General features: G+C 39.2%; 2 protein-coding genes across 2 annotated transcripts; one reads left to right on the forward strand and one right to left on the reverse strand.

Moving 5' to 3' along the window:
• Positions 1 to 1,131: 1,131 nt before the first annotated feature.
• On the reverse strand, positions 1,132 to 9,908 carry LOC114246763 (uncharacterized). The gene is given in 15 exon segments (XM_028179446.2): positions 1,132 to 1,414; positions 2,364 to 2,629; positions 3,263 to 3,945; positions 4,057 to 4,121; positions 4,215 to 4,351; positions 4,641 to 4,717; positions 4,936 to 5,006; positions 5,091 to 5,826; positions 5,829 to 5,963; positions 6,157 to 6,234; positions 6,777 to 6,878; positions 6,988 to 7,057; positions 7,510 to 8,092; positions 9,204 to 9,388; positions 9,763 to 9,908. Coding segments are annotated over 15 exon segments (3,342 nt in total). The 5' UTR covers positions 9,779 to 9,908; the 3' UTR covers positions 1,132 to 1,276.
• A 2,694-nt stretch (positions 9,909 to 12,602) lies between these two features.
• Positions 12,603 to 15,528, forward strand: LOC114246788 (uncharacterized). Its single transcript, XM_089733989.1, has 3 exons — positions 12,603 to 12,885; positions 13,108 to 13,207; positions 15,405 to 15,528. The coding sequence occupies exons 1-3, from the start codon at positions 12,820 to 12,822 to the stop codon at positions 15,494 to 15,496; spliced, it is 258 nt and encodes an 85-aa protein (XP_089590115.1). The 5' UTR covers positions 12,603 to 12,819; the 3' UTR covers positions 15,497 to 15,528.
• Positions 15,529 to 19,755: the final 4,227 nt, after the last annotated feature.

Below are 19,755 nucleotides of genomic sequence, written 5' to 3' on the forward strand. Positions count from 1 at the left end.
CAAAGTTGTCGGATGTAATTTCTTTTTCTTTTTTTGTCAGTATAGGAATCATCTTCTTACAATACCATTGTTACATACTGTTGCATACATAATAAAGCGGAAAGAAATGATGAATTAATATCGGGATTGAATTGAACGGAACCCGATGACATGGGATAACATGAAAATAATGTCCCTGTCGAATTGTTGGAATGTACTGAGACTTTTACACTGAAAAAAAGGTATGCGACCAATCCAATGGTAAGTGGCCACCGTCGCTCATCATCATCATCATCATCATAAACAGCCCACAGTCGTCCACTGCTGGACATAGGCCTCTCCCAATCCACACCACTGAGCCCGGTCTGCGGCTCTCCTTATCCACTTCTTGCCGGCCATCGTGCGGAGGTCATCGCACCACCTAGCCAAGGGGCGTCCCACGTTACGTCTTCCGCTGCGCTGTCTCCACTCGAGAACCCGTCTGCTTCAGCGATCATCAGTCCTACGGCATATATGGCCAGCCCACTGCCACTTCAGCTTGCTGACTCTTTGAGCTATGTCGATGACTTTAGTTCTCTGTCGAATAATCTCATTCCGGATTTTATCCTTCAGAGAAACTCCGAGCATAGCTCTTTCCATGGCTCGCTGTGCGACTTTGAGCTGACGGACCAACCTTACTGTGAGTGTCCACGTTTCGACTCCGTAAGTCATTAGCATTTAGCAATAGCTCAGGAAAAACAGTAGGGGGTTTTCAGAGGTGTTGCCACATTGTACTCCCCCAGAGCTGCAATAACTACCTCTGGAAATACATCGTAGAAGTAAGTAAATTTCAATTAGTCGTAAAATTGCATTTAAATAAGCTGTATTAGTAGTTAGTTAAAAACGCCATATCAAAATGTCCACATAAAAACTTCATACAATTTTAAACTAATAACGAAATCCATACTGTTAAAGGCGATACCTAATGAAATTGGTTAAAATATAGCAAATAGCAGTAATCGCTTTTTGAATCGAAAATAAAACAGACTGAAAAGTCTAAAAGCCCTCTTGGAATTGAGCAAAAATGACGAATGCTTTAAAAAAATTTGGCATATCGCCTTTACTTCTTTATTCGGCAAGTGTTCTGAAATAGAGGTATAGAAAATAAACTAATAATGAGACAAAAACTTTATTAGAAAATAAACATTATCACAATGCCTAATAACTCTAAAAACATTAAGAATACAATCAATACAATACCATTAATGAATTTTAAATAGAAATATCAGATTATCAGAGTAAGTATCTATAAAGTTTCTTAACTCTTACGATTTGTTAGAAAGCCTCTTACGGAATTAAGGAAGCTTCGTTTTGTTTTGCTGTTAGTTTCGAACACGTTGTGGTCGCTGTAGAACGAAATCGACGTGTCATACATGGACGAAGTCATTTCCATTGCCTGTAAAAAAGAAAAACACATATGCGTAATTACTTCATTCATGGCAATAATTATAATTTGTGAAAATAAAATACCATAGATACGGTTAGAGACTTATAGGCGTTTATATCGCGATTATATTAGAATGCAACGCTATACTATTAATTTTATTTATATTTTCTCAGATTTACCCCTTGCCACAAGCCATTATTCATCAAGTCTCAATTAATATTATCACAAGCGATTACATCAGTTGTTGCCTTTCGACATTCCCGGATCTAATGCTGAGACGGATAAAGAATGGTAGTTTATTTTTCTAATGAATATAAATATGTAGATATTTACAGTCTGGTCATAAATAGGCAGGCATAGGTAGGCAGCGCCTTGGCTCTGCCCCTGGTATTGCTGACGTTCATGAGTGACGGTGACCACTTACCATCAGGTGGGCCGTATGCTCGTCTGCCTAAAAAGGCAATAAAAAAAAAAAAACTGTAACAACATAAACCAGTTTTAGTAGTGGTAGTAAAATCGATTTTACTGGTGATATATTTGATTCTCCCCCACTTACCCTAGTGTAAGTGTAATACTAGCGCTCTGCCTATTATGCCCCGAAGCAGTAATGAGTAATGGGGCAACGTTACATTATACAATTGAGACTCAGATATCAAGGTGGACGGCGATATACAGATTTTGATGATGTCCATGGACTATTTAATACCAAGCGAGCCGCGAGCTTGTTCCCCTAACTAAGCAATAAAAAATAAGTTAATATGAAAATTATAAAGTGTGTCAATTTATGATACATTCATTTTCATTAATCGTGGAAGAAGCCAATCAATGGCTCATGTTAGGTACAATTAACATTCATAAAAATCGGTACCTACCTGATTCTTACTTGATATTATTATATCACAACGAATTCCAGCAGCTAGGGGACAAAAAATTTATGTGCGAAAAAGCTTGTACTTACACCGAGCGACGTACTAATGTGATAAGAATCCATAGATGTTTCCATTGGTACTGGAGACGGATTCGTCGGTATTTTAATTTGCGAAATTTTCGATCGCATCACCAGACAAGACATTAATCTCTTGAAAAATGGTCGCCTATTTTCCTCCTTCTCAATTTTGAACGGTTCCATCAAATTTCTAACTGATGTCGTGAGCGGTTCGATCGCTTCGGAATCTAATGAATAAGCTGATGTTCCTAGATTTGGAGTGGGAGATTTTCTCCAACCTATAAGTGAAAAAAGGATGAGATAAATTAATTTCGTGTAAAATGGCAAATCGATGCATACACGGGGTGTAAAGAAACCGTTCCCGTAACCGCAACGGGAATCAATGATAAATAAAATAAATAAAGCAATAAAAAAAAATAAAAAAAAAGGTAAGGTAGTTTTATTTCGGATTCACGAACGCAATGTAAAATGAATGTTCTATCAAGACTGTACATTTTACGTCAGTCAGCCGAGTGAGATATTGGCCATTCCATTAATTTAAAACAATGTTTCGGTTTTTTTTTTACCTATGGTGATTGCCCTTGAGAGGCTATTTCATTTTCACCTTGACGTGTAGGTGAGCTCACGGGGCTCAAACCGGGAGTGTTGCTAACACTGGCCCTAGCAAGAGCAGTGCTTCGCAGATTCTACCACTGGATCGGAAACGCGACCCGCTGAGAAGATTCGGCGAGAAACTCGAGTGGACTGTGTATATGGGTTAATTTACTCGTCGAGCCCTTCGTCGCAAGCGACGGGTTCGGCGAGGACGGTGACCGGTGCTTGAAATACCTAAAAGCACCGTTAATGGATCGGGATTTTAAATACAATATTACGCGCGTGCACAGTTCAAACATTAATTAACTATCACGTACCTCTGAATAGAGTTTGAATTGAATCCTTTTTAACTATAAAGTTCGACGAGTGCAATGAATTAATTTTAGTCGAAGAAAACGATACATTTTGCTTACAAGAAACGCTATAATTAACTTCTACGGACGAGACCGCTTGTCTTGTTGGAACCGACAATTCTTCAGGCATCTTATTTTGTACATCTTTAGAATTGAACAGAACAATAGTCTGTAATTGTTCGGTTTCATCGCAACAGTTCTCAATACGACCGTTCGAATTATTTGTTAGTAGTCTTCTATTATTGCTAGACAGCGGGATCTGTGTCTGTGTTTCGGTCTGAGTTATCTTATCACAGCCGTTATTGGATAATTTTATTTGTCGTATTTTCTTTTTGACGTCACCAACGGAAACTAAGCTTCGTTTGCAAATGCAATTCTTCCTTTTGTCTAAATTGGCTCTTTTTGATATGCTTTTCTGTAAAGTTCTCTTGATTGTTACGTATTGTCTTCGAGATAATACGATTGGCTTTTGTTTTGTGAAACGATCAAATTGTAAGAACACTTCGATGTTTCGGTGAAGAACGAGCTCTTGGTATATGGTTCTATTTGTTTCTGGCTCGCACTGGGTGGCAAATTCCGCAGTTTTAAATATATTTTTTCCAATTTCGTGTACGATTTCTTTTTCTTCGGTTTGGGAGTTGTTATCGCTAAAAATACATTGAATTATGTTATGACGTTAATTTTCTTATTAAAAAAAGGAAAATATTTAAAATAATGTTATCTATCCAGACAATGTATATTAGACAATGTGTTTATACCGGTGTTTTGTAGAGACCTTTTTTCTTAAATGAATGTCTTCTTTAATGTTTCCAAAGGAATTAGACTAAAAAAAAATTAAAAAATAAAAATAAACATTTACAAAACATTTCATTCTTTAAAGACTTCATTTTATCAATAGGTACGTAAATAATTTCACCTGCATTTTTGTTATCTTTGACGTAGTACCCACACTTTGATGTATCCAATTCAATCCAAGTAGTTCCCTAATTTGTTTATCTCTCTCAAGGGGATCAGGAAGCTTGCAGCTATCTCCAACAAAATGTTTGATATGAGCTGTAAGCCGTAGTGTAGTTTATGGTTTATTTATTTGTACACACACACACTTATCATTATCAATATATTAAATAACAAGCCGGCCTGTAAGTCTGAACATTCAAAATGTAAGAAAAACGATTTTTTCATACAGTTTTCACCAACTGACAGAGGGTTTCACGAAAGTTTAGGATTTTTGATATTTCTATTTATTTAAATTAAAACTGTATGATTTGTGTGCTGTTTTGCTCGGAAAAAGAATCTGTTACCCGAGCTATACCCGGTGGCTATAATAATGCTACTGAATTACCTCTGTTTACTAAATCGTCGTTTTTTGTTTTGCTGTTTTTTATTTGCATATTTTTTAAGCCTTGATTGGTTTCACGCCTGAAATGAAAATAATATTTATTAGAAATAGAACTACTTTTACGGCTTAATCTTGCGTTTTTCATTTATTTACGACATTTACAGCTTTCGTTAGGTACGCCATATTAAATCGTAAAAGTCGTTTTAATTATGTTTACAACTTGAAAACCAAAGAAATTATTTAATTGTATTTTTCGACAATCGCAAGCTGAAGGTAACTAACTCAACAGAAAAATTACCTGTGAGAAATTTCCAAACTATCTCGAATATTTATATTTGGCTTTTCAGAACGCCTCCCTGTATCAGTTTGCTGAAAAAAAAAAATCCAACGTCATCCACTTATTTTAAATCTCTTTCTTTAACGAGTTGTTTTTTATGAGGAAATTCAACTCACAGTCCTACAACAAAAGTCACGAGATTTTCTCTTAGGCTCCTTAACAGATACATCAGTTAACCCGTTCTTTGCGGAATCATCTTTGATTTTTTTTCTAATTTTCAAATCAGTTGTTCTTTTATCTTGTTGCAGTGTTACATCGTAAAACTCATTATTGTTATCAATATTGATTTTGACATTTGATAGTCTGTTAGTAGGATTCATTTTCTGTTTATCCATATTCTCTATTATGTTTTTCGTATAACCGTCTATTAATGCTCTTTTTATTTCCGTTTTCGTTGTGGTTTGATCACGTACAGTAGGCATGTGATTTATTCCTGTAGTATTTTTTACTTTGTTACCATATTGTCCAGTGTTTATTGAATCAGACAAATTTTTACTTCTTTTAATTGGCTCTTTTTTGTCTACTATATTGAGGGGTCGATAGGATTTTTGCATTTTCAAGCCATTCTGACATTTAGAACTACACGCTCCTGATTGAATAGTTCTATCTTCTTTATTTTTTTGAAGTTTTGAATTTCTATTCGGCGACGGTGATCGGCTTGCTTTCGGGCTGTAAATTTTTTCACTTAAATTTCTCCGTGTTCCCCTTAATTCTTTTGTATTTGATCTCATGTAATTAGTTAGTGGTGAGCTAGTACGGCTTTTTTCTCCGGAATGTTGTGTGATTTTTACTAGATCTGTTGTTTCTTCTTTAGGATAAACCGATATAACAACTAGGGGTTTTGTGTTTCTTTGGATTCATTAGGACCTAGTGTATTTTTACAATTTAGGCAATTGCACTGAACTGTTTTATCATTGTCGTTAACAGACGGAGATTTCTCAAATGCGTCCTTTCTGAAAAAATCAACCTGTGTTCCTTGTGATTCTTTGCTGTAAATTATCAACAAATGTTTGAAATTGTGCGACAAAAAAGATACACGCTATTATAATAAAAATATTTAAAACAGTCTTATAATAATATCAATAACTAAGTACTAATTCTTCGACTATAGTCGTGTATGATTGAATTAATATAAGTAAGCCTTTATATTTGACCGTTTTCATTTCAAATTTATTTACCCACCGTCGCAAATTAGTAGGCCTTGAAACTTGAACGATGCTAGGAATTGTATTAACCTGGACATTGACTTCTTTGGTGTTTCTGTAATTTGAAATAAGTTATAAAGTATGGACAGAACGCACCCTTGTTTACGAACGAGGGGAAATTTATCAGTTCTTCTTAGTATGTTGTTACTTTTGATCGATTACGAATTAAATAGAAAAAGAATGTTCTCGATTTGAAAATAGTGCTTAGCGGTATGCAGCGACTTGGTTATTGTATTATATGCAGCCCGTGGTACTGCTGATGTCCATCGGTGACGGTAGGCACTTGTCATTAAAGGGGCGGGAACCACTTTATTGGTACAATGTCAATTAAAAAAAAAAAATCCTTAAAAAAGTATTATTATTTTCAGAAAAGTGCTTAGTGCGAGCTTTTTAACGTTCTCGAGAGCGTAAGAGTCACCTGAAATTTGTATGCATCTGGAACAGTGCCCCTAGCGGCAAACATAGGCAAACGTTCCAACTCCATACAAATTTGACTTAACTTTTACGCTATGGATAACGTTAAAAAACTCGCACTAGCCACACTTGTATCTGAATATTTTACTCCTTACGCTTAACGGAACAGACGCTTGTACTTACCTGAAATCCCGACCATAAGCGTGACTGTCTTGTGACCAGAGATCGCAATTTTTACTACATTCCGGATTGATGCAGGCGATTTTGTTCAAAACTATCGGTGACCTGCAGAAACAATATAAGCTATTAACTATCTTATGTATAATGTTAATTGAACTCAATTTGCTATTTACGTAGGAACTTTGTAAGGAAACGTGAAAAAAACATAACTAACTGTGGGCTTGTGCTGTCCGTGTAATGAACTGGTGAGGATATACTTTCATTTGTAGGATAATTTGTCGGAACTGAAAATATTATTGATTATAAATTTGTTTGATTCGAATAATTCGAACACGTATTTGACAGTTTTTGTAGTTTAATATATAAACAATTTCATTAGTTTAATCTCGACCCGAGACAAACATAGGAAATATAACTATACTGAGACCTTATAACTCATATCTTAAGGTGGGTGGCTGCATTTACGTTGTAGATGTCTATGGGCTCCGGTAACCACTTAACACCAGGTGGGCTGTACGCTCATCCACCCATCTTAGCAATAAAAAAAAAGATGTATTGCATTTAAGGTGTAAAATAACATCTAAAATATCATCTCAGCACTTAGTAATCATTATTACCAATATCACTATTTCGTCATAGCTTTAGGTTTAAGTAACTTTAGTTTAGCTAAAATGTCTGAGGCGATATAATTTTTTTTGAACATTTTCAGAATTATGAAATCTATTGATGGACTTACTTAGAGTATCATTTACTGTGGCAGCGCAATTCATAACGAACTCATCGTTATTATTTAGACCTAGGCGTCCAAATATTCGGACTCTGCTGGCTACTTTGTTCAAATCATCAGTTATATTGCTGCAATCCTTGCTGACGCAATTACACTGTTTGTAATTCGGATGTATAGTAACGTTCATCAGAGGTTTGTGTTCGTTCACATTTTTCTTTACTTTTTTCTTATTTTTCTCCATATCCAGTGATTTCAGCAGACTAGTGATGTTCGATAATTCTTTAATAGAAATCTCTTCGATATCATGATGCTTTTTTGAATATTCAGAAGAAAAATCCGCGCTCTCTGTGGTTTTGACGTTGTAGATTTTTTCTTTACTGTTATTTCCTGTTACAATAAAATATAAATTGTTCGCGTGTATAGAATATTCATGATCAGAAGACGTATTCTTTATTGTCTTTGACTTGAGCCTTTGTTTGTTTGGTCTCTGTCTGTCGTGTTTGGGTATCACAGTAACTTTAATAACGGGCTTGTTTTCTTCTGCGAAATCCTTCCCAATATCATTGAAATTTTGCGATACTTTGCTTGACAACTGAAAGTAGTGACAATATTATAAATTACCTAGCGATACTGGAAATTTGAAATAGAGTGATGCAATAACAACCACTATTGAGTTTGCCTGATACTAAGATTAAATAATCCTGTGTTTATATTGCGGTTAGAACTTTGGGCTTCCCGCAATTTTTTTCCAATTTATTATGTATCCGATTTATTTATTTATACATCGAAACAGTATAATAATATTTTTTGCTTAGCTGGCTGGACGAGCTCACAGCCCACCTGGTGTTAAGTGGTTACTGGAGTCCATAGACATCTATAAGATAAATGCGCCACCCACCTTGAGATATAAGTTCTAAGGTCTCAAGTATAGTTACAACGGCTGCCCCACCCTTCAAACCGGAACGCATTACTGCTTCACGGCAGAAATAGACAGGGTGGTGGTATCTACCCGTGCAGACTCACAAGAGGTCCTACCACCAGTAATTACGCAAATTATAATTTTGCGGGTTTGATTTTTATTACACGATGTTATTCCTTCACCGTGGAAGTCAATCATGAAAATTTGTTAAAGTACGTATTTCATTAGAAAAATTGGTACCTACCTACTTGCGGGATTCGAACACCGTTGCATCGCTAGATACGAATGCACCGGACGTCTTATCCTTTAGGCCACGACGACTTCTAAATGAAACACGTTACTGCTTCACGGCAGATATAGACAGGGTGGTGATCACGGAATAGATAAATAAGTCTATTCCGTGGTGGTGATACTTACCCGTGCGGTCTGACAAAATGTCCTACCGCCAATTTTGCTTAACATAGTTGCGGTGTACATTAAATTTTAGGTATAAAGTGGACAGCTATTATACAAATGTCGTGATTATTCAAATTTATAACGTAGTCTTGCTTGCTTTTAAATTCATTTTCAAGACAGACCACTTGACAACCTATAGCACTGACACCGACAATGCCAGGTGCATAGTTCGTTACCCTGAAATATGCTTCTAGAACTTCTGTCATATTATCGAAAGCTTCGCTTATAGATAGGATGCAATAAGTTAGTCCAGTGTTCGGAAAATCAAAAAATGGTTCGATGATACTTTTTTTCTGCTATAAAACTACTGTAACATTCTAAAACGTACTTGGACTTCCGAAGAGTTGCAAAGAAACAAAGAGCTTTGAGTACTACTAGATTCTATAACAGACGACCTCGAAGCGAAGACTTGATGGAACACTTCAACCTTTGAGGAACTTATGAAGCCTTGGGGGAAATAATTTTGTTCCTTGGGTATCCTCTTAATTGGAGGTAGTAAACAATTTAGGCACTCTAAAAAAAAAAGAAAGAAAAAACAAAAAAAAATGTTACATCCAGTTTTCTGCAAAAAACAATTATTATCATTCAAATTTGGTGCTGACCCATAATCTCTAAATCAGTGTTATTGTGATGCATAACGACTTCGTGAAACACAAGTTATTTTTTTATATTATATAATTTAGAAAAAAATTAGAACAATAACGAATTTCCAAGATGACTTTGATTACGACAACTTCGGTCAATATTTGACATTGTGTCAACATGAAATTCAAATGGGGACATTTGATAGGAAACGCCATAAACCTAAGAGATAGATAGATAGATAGACATTTGATATATTGAAGTTTGCTGATTTAATACAGAAAATATATTAACCTACATTATACCTTTTCTAAGCTCCATACTGTTTTGATCAGCTATAGCCGAACGGTGCAGGGTAGAAGACCTTTTACCATTTAAGCGTTGAATTCAGAGTCTATCTAAATCATTTCCAGAAAACGAAAATACTACCGCCGCTTTGACTCAAAAAATCAAAATTCGTAATTACTGATGGTAGGACCTCTTGTGAGTCCGCGCGAGTAGCTACCACCACCTTACCTATTTCTGCCGTGAAGCAGTAATGCGTTTCGGTCTGAAGGGTAGGGCAGCCGTTGTAACTATACTGAGACCTTAGAACTTATATCTTAAGGTGGGTGGCGCATTTACGTTGTAGATGTCTATGGGTTTCAGAAACCGCTTAACACCAGGTGGGCTGTGAGCTCGTCCACCCATCTAAGCAATAAAAAAAATTAAAAAAAGTAGTTAAAGAGGTATGACCGGTTTTTCACAGCGCTATAATTCTAAGGAGTTATAAGTACAATCTTCTGAGATTTTTGGGATCGTTGGGGTCGTTATGAGTATCTCAAATGGTATTTAGTATCGGAGTCAGTTGGAAGGTAAAGTTAAATATGCCTCCAAGCACTGTGCGGTAATTAACGCCCGGTAAAAGACTTGTGCTAAATTGAGCACAGACTTACCCTCATGTGAAAAATTGATGCCTTCTTTGGATCAAGGCTCTCGAACGAACGAGAGCTGATCGCATTGTAGATAACTCCGATCTCAGAGATAATTTGGAAGCTCTGGGTCTACGGAGAGGCTATAATTTATTCAAGGCTCTAAATCGTATGTTCTGATGTAATCAGCGGATTTACTATGCCCTCGGAATTGTCAGTGTTCATGGGCGGTAACCACTTACCACCAGGTGAGCCAAGTCCATGTATGTATAAGTATAATTGACTACTACTATTACTACTACTATTACTAGCTTTGCTCAACGACTAAAAGTATGCCTTGGTCTCACATACATTGTAACGAAACCAATACGTACGTTTATATTACATATTTCTATAATCATACTATTGAAACGTTGGGACAAGATCTGGACCGAGAGAAAACAACCACTTTGCTTTTAGGGATAGATAGGGACAGACCGTGGTCTGAGAGCCAGTCTTGGAGATAGCCTATGCCTGAATTTAGGCGAGAAGAGGCCTCATCAATAATCTTAGAAGAAACGTAGAGTGCGAGATCATCAGCATATTGTAGAACTTGACAAAAGGAATTAACCGAAAGCTCTAAATCGTACGTAAAATACTGTAAAGTAACGGACTGACCCTTCCACAGCTGTCTGGGAGAGGAAGAATAATTTGGAGCACGAATATATACGAATCTAGGAGACAGGAGATTAAAAATTATGCTTACAATCTTCACAGGAATACTCAGCTGGAGCATTTTCTGCCTGAGCATTGGAAGAAGAACATTGTCACACGCAGATGACACGTCCAGAAAATCACCTACTAAAGACTCATTTTAGAGATTAGAGAAGGAAATACGAACGTCTGTTACAAATATGCTTAAACTATCCATAGTGCTAAAATCTTTTCGGAATCCAAAATGAGATTTAGCTAATATGTTCCTATTTTCCACAATCCATTCCAAACGGTTCTTGATTAAATGTTCCAATATCTTAGCCATTGTACAGGACAAAGCGATTGGCCGATGGCTAGAAGGGTCAGGGCTGGGCTTTCCAGGTTTTAAAATAGGGATGATAATCTGAGTCCTCCATTCGTCAGGTGGAGTTCCAGATAAAAATATATTATTAGGAATGGAAAGGAATACCTGTTTTACAGAGTTACTGCTTTGAGAAATAAAAGAGTATGGAATCCCGTCAATTCCTGGGGATGAATCACTTAAACCCTCCAAGACAGCTGAAAGTTCCTCCCAAGAAAAAGGAGACTCAAAAGCATCAGTAGAGTTAGAGAATAAAGCGGAGGGGAAAGTTTCTTCCAAGCAAGGTACAGAAGGAGAGGCTAACCTACAAGAAAAATGTTCAATCCAGTTAGAAGGATTGTTAGATGAGATGACAAGAGCAGGAACAGAGCAGCGATATCGTCTCATATTCTTCCAGACTTTAGAAGGGGGAGTAATAGGAGAAAGCTCCTCGCAAAAACGCAATCAACCAGATCTTTTCTTTTCTGATAAAAGTCTTACAGTCTTGGCAGCAGTTCTCTGGTAAGAGATGAAATTTTCCGAACTCATAGCAACCGAATAAGCATCCTCTGCCCCTGATCTGTTCTGGCAAGCTTGAATGCACTCCGAATCCCACCACGGGGGAGAAGGGATTTTACGTCTAGCAGTGTTTTTGAGAGGTATAGAATTAACAGCAGAAGAAAGAAGAGCGTTTCTGAAACATACGTAAGAAGAAAGGATATTGACAGGGTTAATCAAAGGAATATTCATTATTTCTTGATCTAAATGAGATCTGAATTGAGACCAATCAGCTCTGTGAATATTAAATTTTAAGAGAGGTGGAATGGAATCAGCAATTACAGAATTATAGTAAAGTGATCACTACCGTGAGTGGAAGAAAGGACAGACCAGGAGAGGCTAGAAGCCAAGGAAGGAGAAGCTATGGAAAGGTCCACAACAGTCTTTGGATTCTGAGATGGAGGAACTCTGCGAGTAGGGGACCCGTCATTCAGTAAACACAAATCTAGTTCATCACAGAGATCAAGAAAAGGAAAAGAAATAGAATCACAGTAAAAACAACCCCTAGATGTATGGTGAATATTAAAATCACCAAGGATAAGGATAGGTGGAGCAAGACTTGTAATAATAGTTTTTAATTCAAAGAGAATAGCTAACCTTGACAACGTCCGTCTACATAAAGATATAGTAGAGTGGAACAAAATGAAGTGCGCAAAATTGTAAAGTTTGAAATTACTGGCCTGGCATATTGTATTAGTACAGTTCTTCTACCTATTTCTGTCACGAAGCAATCATACGTTACAGTTTTGGTTAAGAGAAAATTGGCGAATTCTAAAATTCCGTTTAGTCGTTTGGTTTTTTTTTTTATTTTTATTTTTTTTATAACAACTAAGAGGCAAACGAGCAAGACGGGTCACCTGATGGTAAGTGATTCACCGCCGCCCACGGTCACCAGCGTTTACGCCAGTGCGTTGCCTACCCTTCAGGTAAGAATATGCTCTTTTCTTGAATAACCCAATGTCGCAGTTGTTGGGGAAGTCCGCTGATGGCAACGAATTCCAGAGACTTACTGTGCGTGGCAGAAACCTGTTTTTAAAACGCATTGTAGTGGAACGGGTCAGAGTTCAATCAATTACACTCTTCGCTCTCGCCCATCAAAGCGCATCTCAAGCGAGACAGAACTACGTTAAAGGGTGTTATTTTCCCAGGAGTATGAAAAAGGGATAGCATCGACAACACACTTCGGCCTCGGACGACCCAAATGGAGACCAGCTGATATACCCACTAAGCAATATGTTCGAGTACAAGGTTTGATCTAAAACTAAGTATATTAAATTACAATTACTTTTACGGTTTTATCTCGCCTATTGTCATTGTAGTATTTTCCTATGTTTCGTATACCTTATAGTTCTTTGGCGAGAAACGAAAAAAACGCGAGATTAAACCGTAAAAGTAGCTTTAATTATGTCCACGACTCGCGGAGCCCAAAGATCATAGGACTAAATTATAATGAGAATAATATGAGCCCTCGACTAAAACTCGCCATCGGGCGTTTAAATTCAATATCTTACCAATCCTTCCTCAAGGCGACTATGTGAAAAAGTCTTACGGTGACTTTAACAATAACCCTTCAAAACATACCTAGGTATTTTGTTTAAATATTCTCCGAACTTATAAGACGGAAGATAAACAAACACCTGTCTTCCGGAGCATCTTGAGGATCACCAATTACCAGCTATCATAATCCCTGGATAAGCATGTTTTTTGCTAGGTCATGATAAATTCGTAAAATTTCCATATAAAATACGATTAGCGGCACATTAGACTAGCTACGAAACATTAATCTAATCGCAAGATTATTTGTAAGATTTATTGATTTTGTATTTGTTAATATGATTAATAAACCTTTAAATAACACGCAATAGTGACTCGGGCGAAAGACTTAAAATAGATTGATATATGCTTCTATCTACGATTAAAATATAAATATATAATAGGTTGGGGAAAAAGTTTCTTCGCATTTTTTAAGAAAATTCACAACATTTTTTAATATAGTTTATTTACATTTAACTAAAGTATGTAGGTGCCGTTTTGTTCGATAAGTTTTGGCCATCTTGTAGATAGTGACATGATCCCATTACTATAGAAATTTTGGGGCTTCTTGATCAAAATACCACGACAATTGGTTTTGGCAGTCCTCTCGTGATGTTAACCTGACACTGCCTAAAGAACTCTGAAGAGACCGAAACAGGTGGAAATCTGAAGGTGCAAGGTCAGGACTATACGGCGGATGCATTAACACCTTCCAGCCAAGCTCTTTTAATTTTTGCTGAGTGGCTAAAGATGTGTGAGGTCTAGCGTTATCATGATGAAAAACCACACCCCTTCGTTGATTAATCTCATTTTAATCTCATCAGTTGTTCGCAGTAGAGTTCAGAATTGATGGTCGTGCTTGGTGGTATAAGCTCATAATAAATAATGCCCTTCCAATCCCACCACACACACAGCATCGCCTTGTTGCGAGTTAACCCGGGCTTCGTCACAGTCTGTGAAGCCTGAACGGCCTTTGACCACGACCTTTTTCGCACGTTCTTTTCGTACGTGTTCCACTTTTTAGAACAGTTATCAGCTTCTTCAAAAATGATTTTGTTTCATTACGTCGTAATAAAGAATCGCAAAGGAGTACACGGTTCATTAGGTGTCTGTCAGTGAGCTCGTGAGGTTCCCAAATATCGAGCTTTTTTATGTATCCAGATTTTTTTCAAATGCGCCTAAACTATTTTGTTATTCCCAGTTCTTCAGCTACGTCGTAACTACTGATATGCCGATCTTGCTCCACTTTTTCAAAAAATGCATCCATTTTATCCGTAATAGGGTGACCAGAGCGACGTGCATCTCTGACATCAAAATTTCCGGATTAAAAACGCTTAAACCAAATTTGTGCTACTCTCACAGACACTGCACTAGGTCCATAAACATTGCAAATTTTTGTCGCGGCTTGCGTTGGATTTTTATCTTTTTTTAGTATTTATAAAATTTTAAAATGTATCGAATTTCTTCATTAGATTGACTCATCTTGACAGTACCAATGGATTTGAATTTGGATTTGAATTTGGAATTATCTTCTTCAAGCTTTTAATGATACCAAAACTAGCCAGATACAAATAGCTATACCTACTACAAAGAGATTTTATTACAAGTTCATACATACTATAAGGCGAAAAGACTTTTTCCCCAACCAATTATATTATAGATATTAAATTACCCAGAAAAAGGGCAAATAAACCAGTTCGTCACACTCAGGTTTGCCCGATGTGGGAGTAGAAACCACGACTCTTGGCCAAAAAGTCCGAAGCATAAACTATTGCGCCACCGAGGCAAAATTGATGTTTTTTTTCTTCTTTTTTTTCATATTCGTTTGTGTGATGAGTTTTATACAATAAGATAAACAATTAATAATTTTAAACACTTTATAAGACATATCTGTGTATTTGCGTTCTTTCAGTTAAAAATGAGAATCCGCACATGCGAATCCACAACGTGTTGGAGTGGACCGTACTGCTGAGCGACGGTAAGCCGAGCGTTTGCGACCAGTGAACAAAAGAGAAGAATCTATAATAAAAATTTGCACCCTCAAAAACATTATTTGCATTTATTATGTGTATATCTTTGAGTTTTTTTTCTGTCCTACCAAAGTAACTAAAGTTATTTCAAATTACACGCATTTGTTGAAAACTATACATACATGCGCTAACTAATCAATACTATGTACCTACAACCTTTGTGCGAGTGCAAGTAATAGCTTGATAAAGTTTGACTGCAATCAGTTAAGCGGTATGACAAAAAAACATAAATATTAATTTATTAGAAGTGTTAGTCTTGATAACATAGCTTTTTTTTGTTCTGTTGAAAATTCCCAGATCCCCACTCGCCGACTCGAGCATGGGGCGCCACCGATAATGGGCCTTCCGCGACCGCAGCTCACTTTTGGGGAGACGCGCCACGCCCAGAGCACGAAGCTCACTGCGCCAATATAATCGGCAGCGAGCGACTCCGCCTCCGGCTCCCATGGCAGCGTCCCCGCCAACACACACGCCGCCTCGAAGGAGATGGAGCGATATCCGCTAATGACCCTGACGGCAATGGTGCGCTGCGGCTGGCGCAGGAAACGGGCCATAGCAGCCCGATCGCGCGGCTCAGCCCATGCAAGCGCACCGTACAAGGCTATCAACCTGATCTGGCCCCCCAATATTCGGGAGCCGGCCGTCGTCATCAATTGGGGGGCCAGCCCCGTAAAGTGAGGGCGAAAAGCCCACACGAGGCCGAGGTACCTCAAATGCACGGACACCTCCAATCACGATGTGGGCGTCGACAAGTGGCGCTCTCCACGGCCCGTGAAACCACAGGGCCTTGGATTTACTGAGCACCACGTCGAGACCCAGCCCTTTATACTCCCGACGACGAGGGCCACTCCCGCTGTGGCGAGACGGGCAGACTCCCTATAATCATCTCTCCGAGCCACGAGCAACGTGTGGTCTGCGTAACATATAACGCAGAGGCTCGGGAGGAGGGCGTCCCACAGCACGCAGTCGTACCCGATATTCCAATATAGGGGGCCGAGAACCGACCCCTGCGGTACACCACGCACGATCGGAAACCGGTGAAGGGTTCCACCGTGCCCGGTACATTCGACCGACCTGGCCTCCAAGTAGGAACCAACCAGCCGGCGGAAGTGGAGGGGCATTTCATGCCTTTCCAGTTCCCCTCCTATCAAAGTCCAGGGCAGGGTGCTAAATACGTTGGTACAAGAGACAACGCCAGCGCCACCCCGCCCTGCGAGACGGCCTCGTCCGAGAGAGCCCGCACGCGAAGAATCGTATCCACGGTCGAACAGTCCTCCCGGAAGCCATACTGCTCCGCCGACAGGTCAGGTCCAACCCCAACCAGATGCTGAACTATGTGGGCAGCCAGGATACGTTCCAGCAATTTTCCCGCCTCTCCAGCTATACGATAGGACGATACCCGGCGGCTGTATCTTCCTTTCTCAACAACACGAGTCTGCCCATCCGCCAGAGCCCGTCCCGGAAACCGTCTCGACTCTAGGTAGCCATTATATAGATCCAGGAGCCGATCCCCCAGGGCACCGAGGGCCAAAGCCAGTACCCGGCCGTGGTTTCCTTCCGGGCCGGGAGCCGTGTCATTTGTATTCTGTCAACGGCCACACTGAGCTCTGCCCTGGTAACACAGAGCACCTCAGCAGGGGCTCGGCCATCGGTGACGTCCGACGGCTCACCCATAGCGGGGGGACAAAACCTTGCGCTCCTGCAGAAACAACGCCGAAAGGATGTCTCTCAGCTGTTGAGGCTGAAGACGCTCAGTCATAGGAGGGGCACGGGCGCAGCTTGCCGCACACTAGCCTGTACGGGCTCCTCCATTGATGCGCTTGGAGCGCCTCCAAGAGTCTCTGTATGTTCTGCTTTTTGGCCCGCCTGATGGCCAGCCGCAGGGCGTCCTTCGCAGCGCGATATTCGCCGTGCAGCCGGGTCTCCTCCGCGAACGCGACTGGGTCGTCGCGCACCTAATAACACACCTACTCGTTGAAGGTCAAACTTTTCCTCATAAATAAAACATTATCTCAGTAAACTAAAAAACAAAGTTGAATGTCAACAAAAATATTAAAAACATTAAACAATAAAAACAGAAAGTGATCGCTTACGCTGTGCTACCTACGTAATAAAGAAAAATTAAAAATCTATTTAAATCTATAAAATTAATCTATAAACTATTAATTTTCTATTAACTAAAATTTTCTAACGCTTTCTTTGCATTTGTCATTATTTTCTGCTTATTCATTCATTCATTTTTCATTACGATAATTTTTGCCTTTTACCATCATCGTTTATCCTCGGCAAATATCTTTTTATTATCTGTTTATGCTTATTGCCTTTCGTAATTAGTCATTCTGTCTGGCTGGAGAGCGCCCCATACTATGTTTGTCGGTGCACTATCTTACTACCCCGCTAATGGTGTAATATTCAATGAATTGTATCATCTGTCCAGCGCGTCAGTGTACCTTTTCGGGAATATAACCTCTCATTTCCATGCGTAATTGGAAAAGGTTGGACTGATGGTTCTGTACTCGGAAATTAAACAACAGCAGAAGTATACAGGCATACAATACTTTGAAAGAGCGAGAACCCATTCATCATCATTAAATTGAGTCCCAGAACAGCAAAAGTCGCAACGAAATCAAATGCATTATCACGATTTAGATATATCAAGCACAGGTATCGATTAATATTCTTTCGACTTGTGAGCATTATGTCGCACTATTTGAATGTGGTCTGTGCGTAATCACGAGTGAAATTTAAATCTCGTTTAATCAGGAAACTGAAATTTGTTGAGCTGCCCTACGGCGTGAATTGTGATAATCAGTAAGAATAAGTAAAAGAGGTGACTCAAGAGAAGGGATAGGTCTATAATATTCACACCTTCTGGAGCATTTTTTCGCCTACCTTGACAGAAAGCAGGACAAGAATAACTCTTTTTCGCACTATCAGAATTCTGTGATGATAGCCGTCAAAAAAATTGCAGTTCTACTAATAAATGTGTTTCTCTCTTTTTTCCCTACCTACGCGATGGAAGCCTAAGGATCTATTCTAGCTACCCCCGAACGGGTAGGCGAGCTTACGGACTCAACCTGAAAGAATTGGCTAATACTAGCGCTAACAATAGCAGTGCCTCGCTAAATCTGCCACCGGACCGGATTTGCGAGCCACTAAGAAGATCCGGCGAAAAACTCAGTGGGCCGTGTTTATGGGCTGGTTCGTTTAACGAGCAACTCTTCGTGTCTACGTCGTAATCGACGAATATGACTAGGATGGTTAGCGATGCTTGAGGGGCCTAAAAGCACCGAAAGCAGATCCGGGTATCCGACAAGAGATGTTTCAGGAAACGGCAGCTTTGCGTTGCCCGTCTCCTCGGTTGGTTAAGTAATTAGCGGCATCCACAGAATCGGGATCGGATGACCTGGAGAGAGTTTATGCGTGCCGCGTGAGCGAATACTACACTCGCATGGGTCACGACGGAACGAATGCAGGTTTTGTAGAGTGCCACCTTGATACGAATGAACAATATACATGTCTTCGTTTCTTTCATAACTGGCGCGACTATGATTCTGACATTACCGGGAGCTTCTCCATTTTTTTAATAATCTTGGAACTGGCTTTAGAGATAATTTCATTTCGGGTACGTTTACATCTGGCAACTTAACAATGAAATTTTTGTAGGTACCACCACCCCGCCTATTTCTGCCGTGAAGCAGTAATGTGTTTCGGTTTGAAGGGTGGGGCAGCCGCTATACTGTAAAAACTGAGACCTTACAACTCATGTCTCGAGATGGGTGGCAGCATTTACGTTGTATATATCCATGGGTTCCGGTTACCACTTAAAACCAGGTGGGCCGTGAGCTCGTCGATACATCTAAGCTATAAACAAATTTATACGTAAGTGGCTGCACTATCGGGGCCATTTGTTTTCATAAAAATCTTCAACCTCAGCGTAAAATTGCAATGGCACCGTACCGTCGTGAAGATTTGAGTTTTGTAATAATCAGAAACCAGGAGTTAAGTGCTACCGTATTTGCAGGCACATCGCATCTATAGGCGATGTCAACAATTTCCACGCTGGTCTAGCACATTGAAGATCGTATCGATAAAAAAATTGTATTGCTTTTTTTTTTTCTTCCTACCTACCTAAGCTGATAGCCTTGAGAGGCTATTTCAGCGGAACCTTAACTAGTAGGTGAGCTTACGGGGCTCAAACCTGACGACGTTGCTAACACGAACCCTAGCAAG

This window comes from Bombyx mandarina, chromosome 16, assembly GCF_030267445.1.
Source record: "Bombyx mandarina strain Sakado chromosome 16, ASM3026744v2".
Taxonomy (NCBI): Eukaryota; Metazoa; Arthropoda; class Insecta; order Lepidoptera; family Bombycidae; genus Bombyx; species Bombyx mandarina.

Excerpts from the sequence above, each read along its gene's own strand:
- LOC114246788 (XM_089733989.1), top strand. The coding sequence starts at position 12,820 with ATGGTAAGTGATTCACCGCCGCCCACGGTCACCAGCGTTTACGCCAGT. Across the intron at positions 12,886-13,107 it reads GTGCGTTGCCTACCCTTCAG|GAGTATGAAAAAGGGATAGC; the intron begins GTAAGAATATGC and ends TTATTTTCCCAG. Across the intron at positions 13,208-15,404 it reads GCAATATGTTCGAGTACAAG|TTAAAAATGAGAATCCGCAC; the intron begins GTTTGATCTAAA and ends GCGTTCTTTCAG.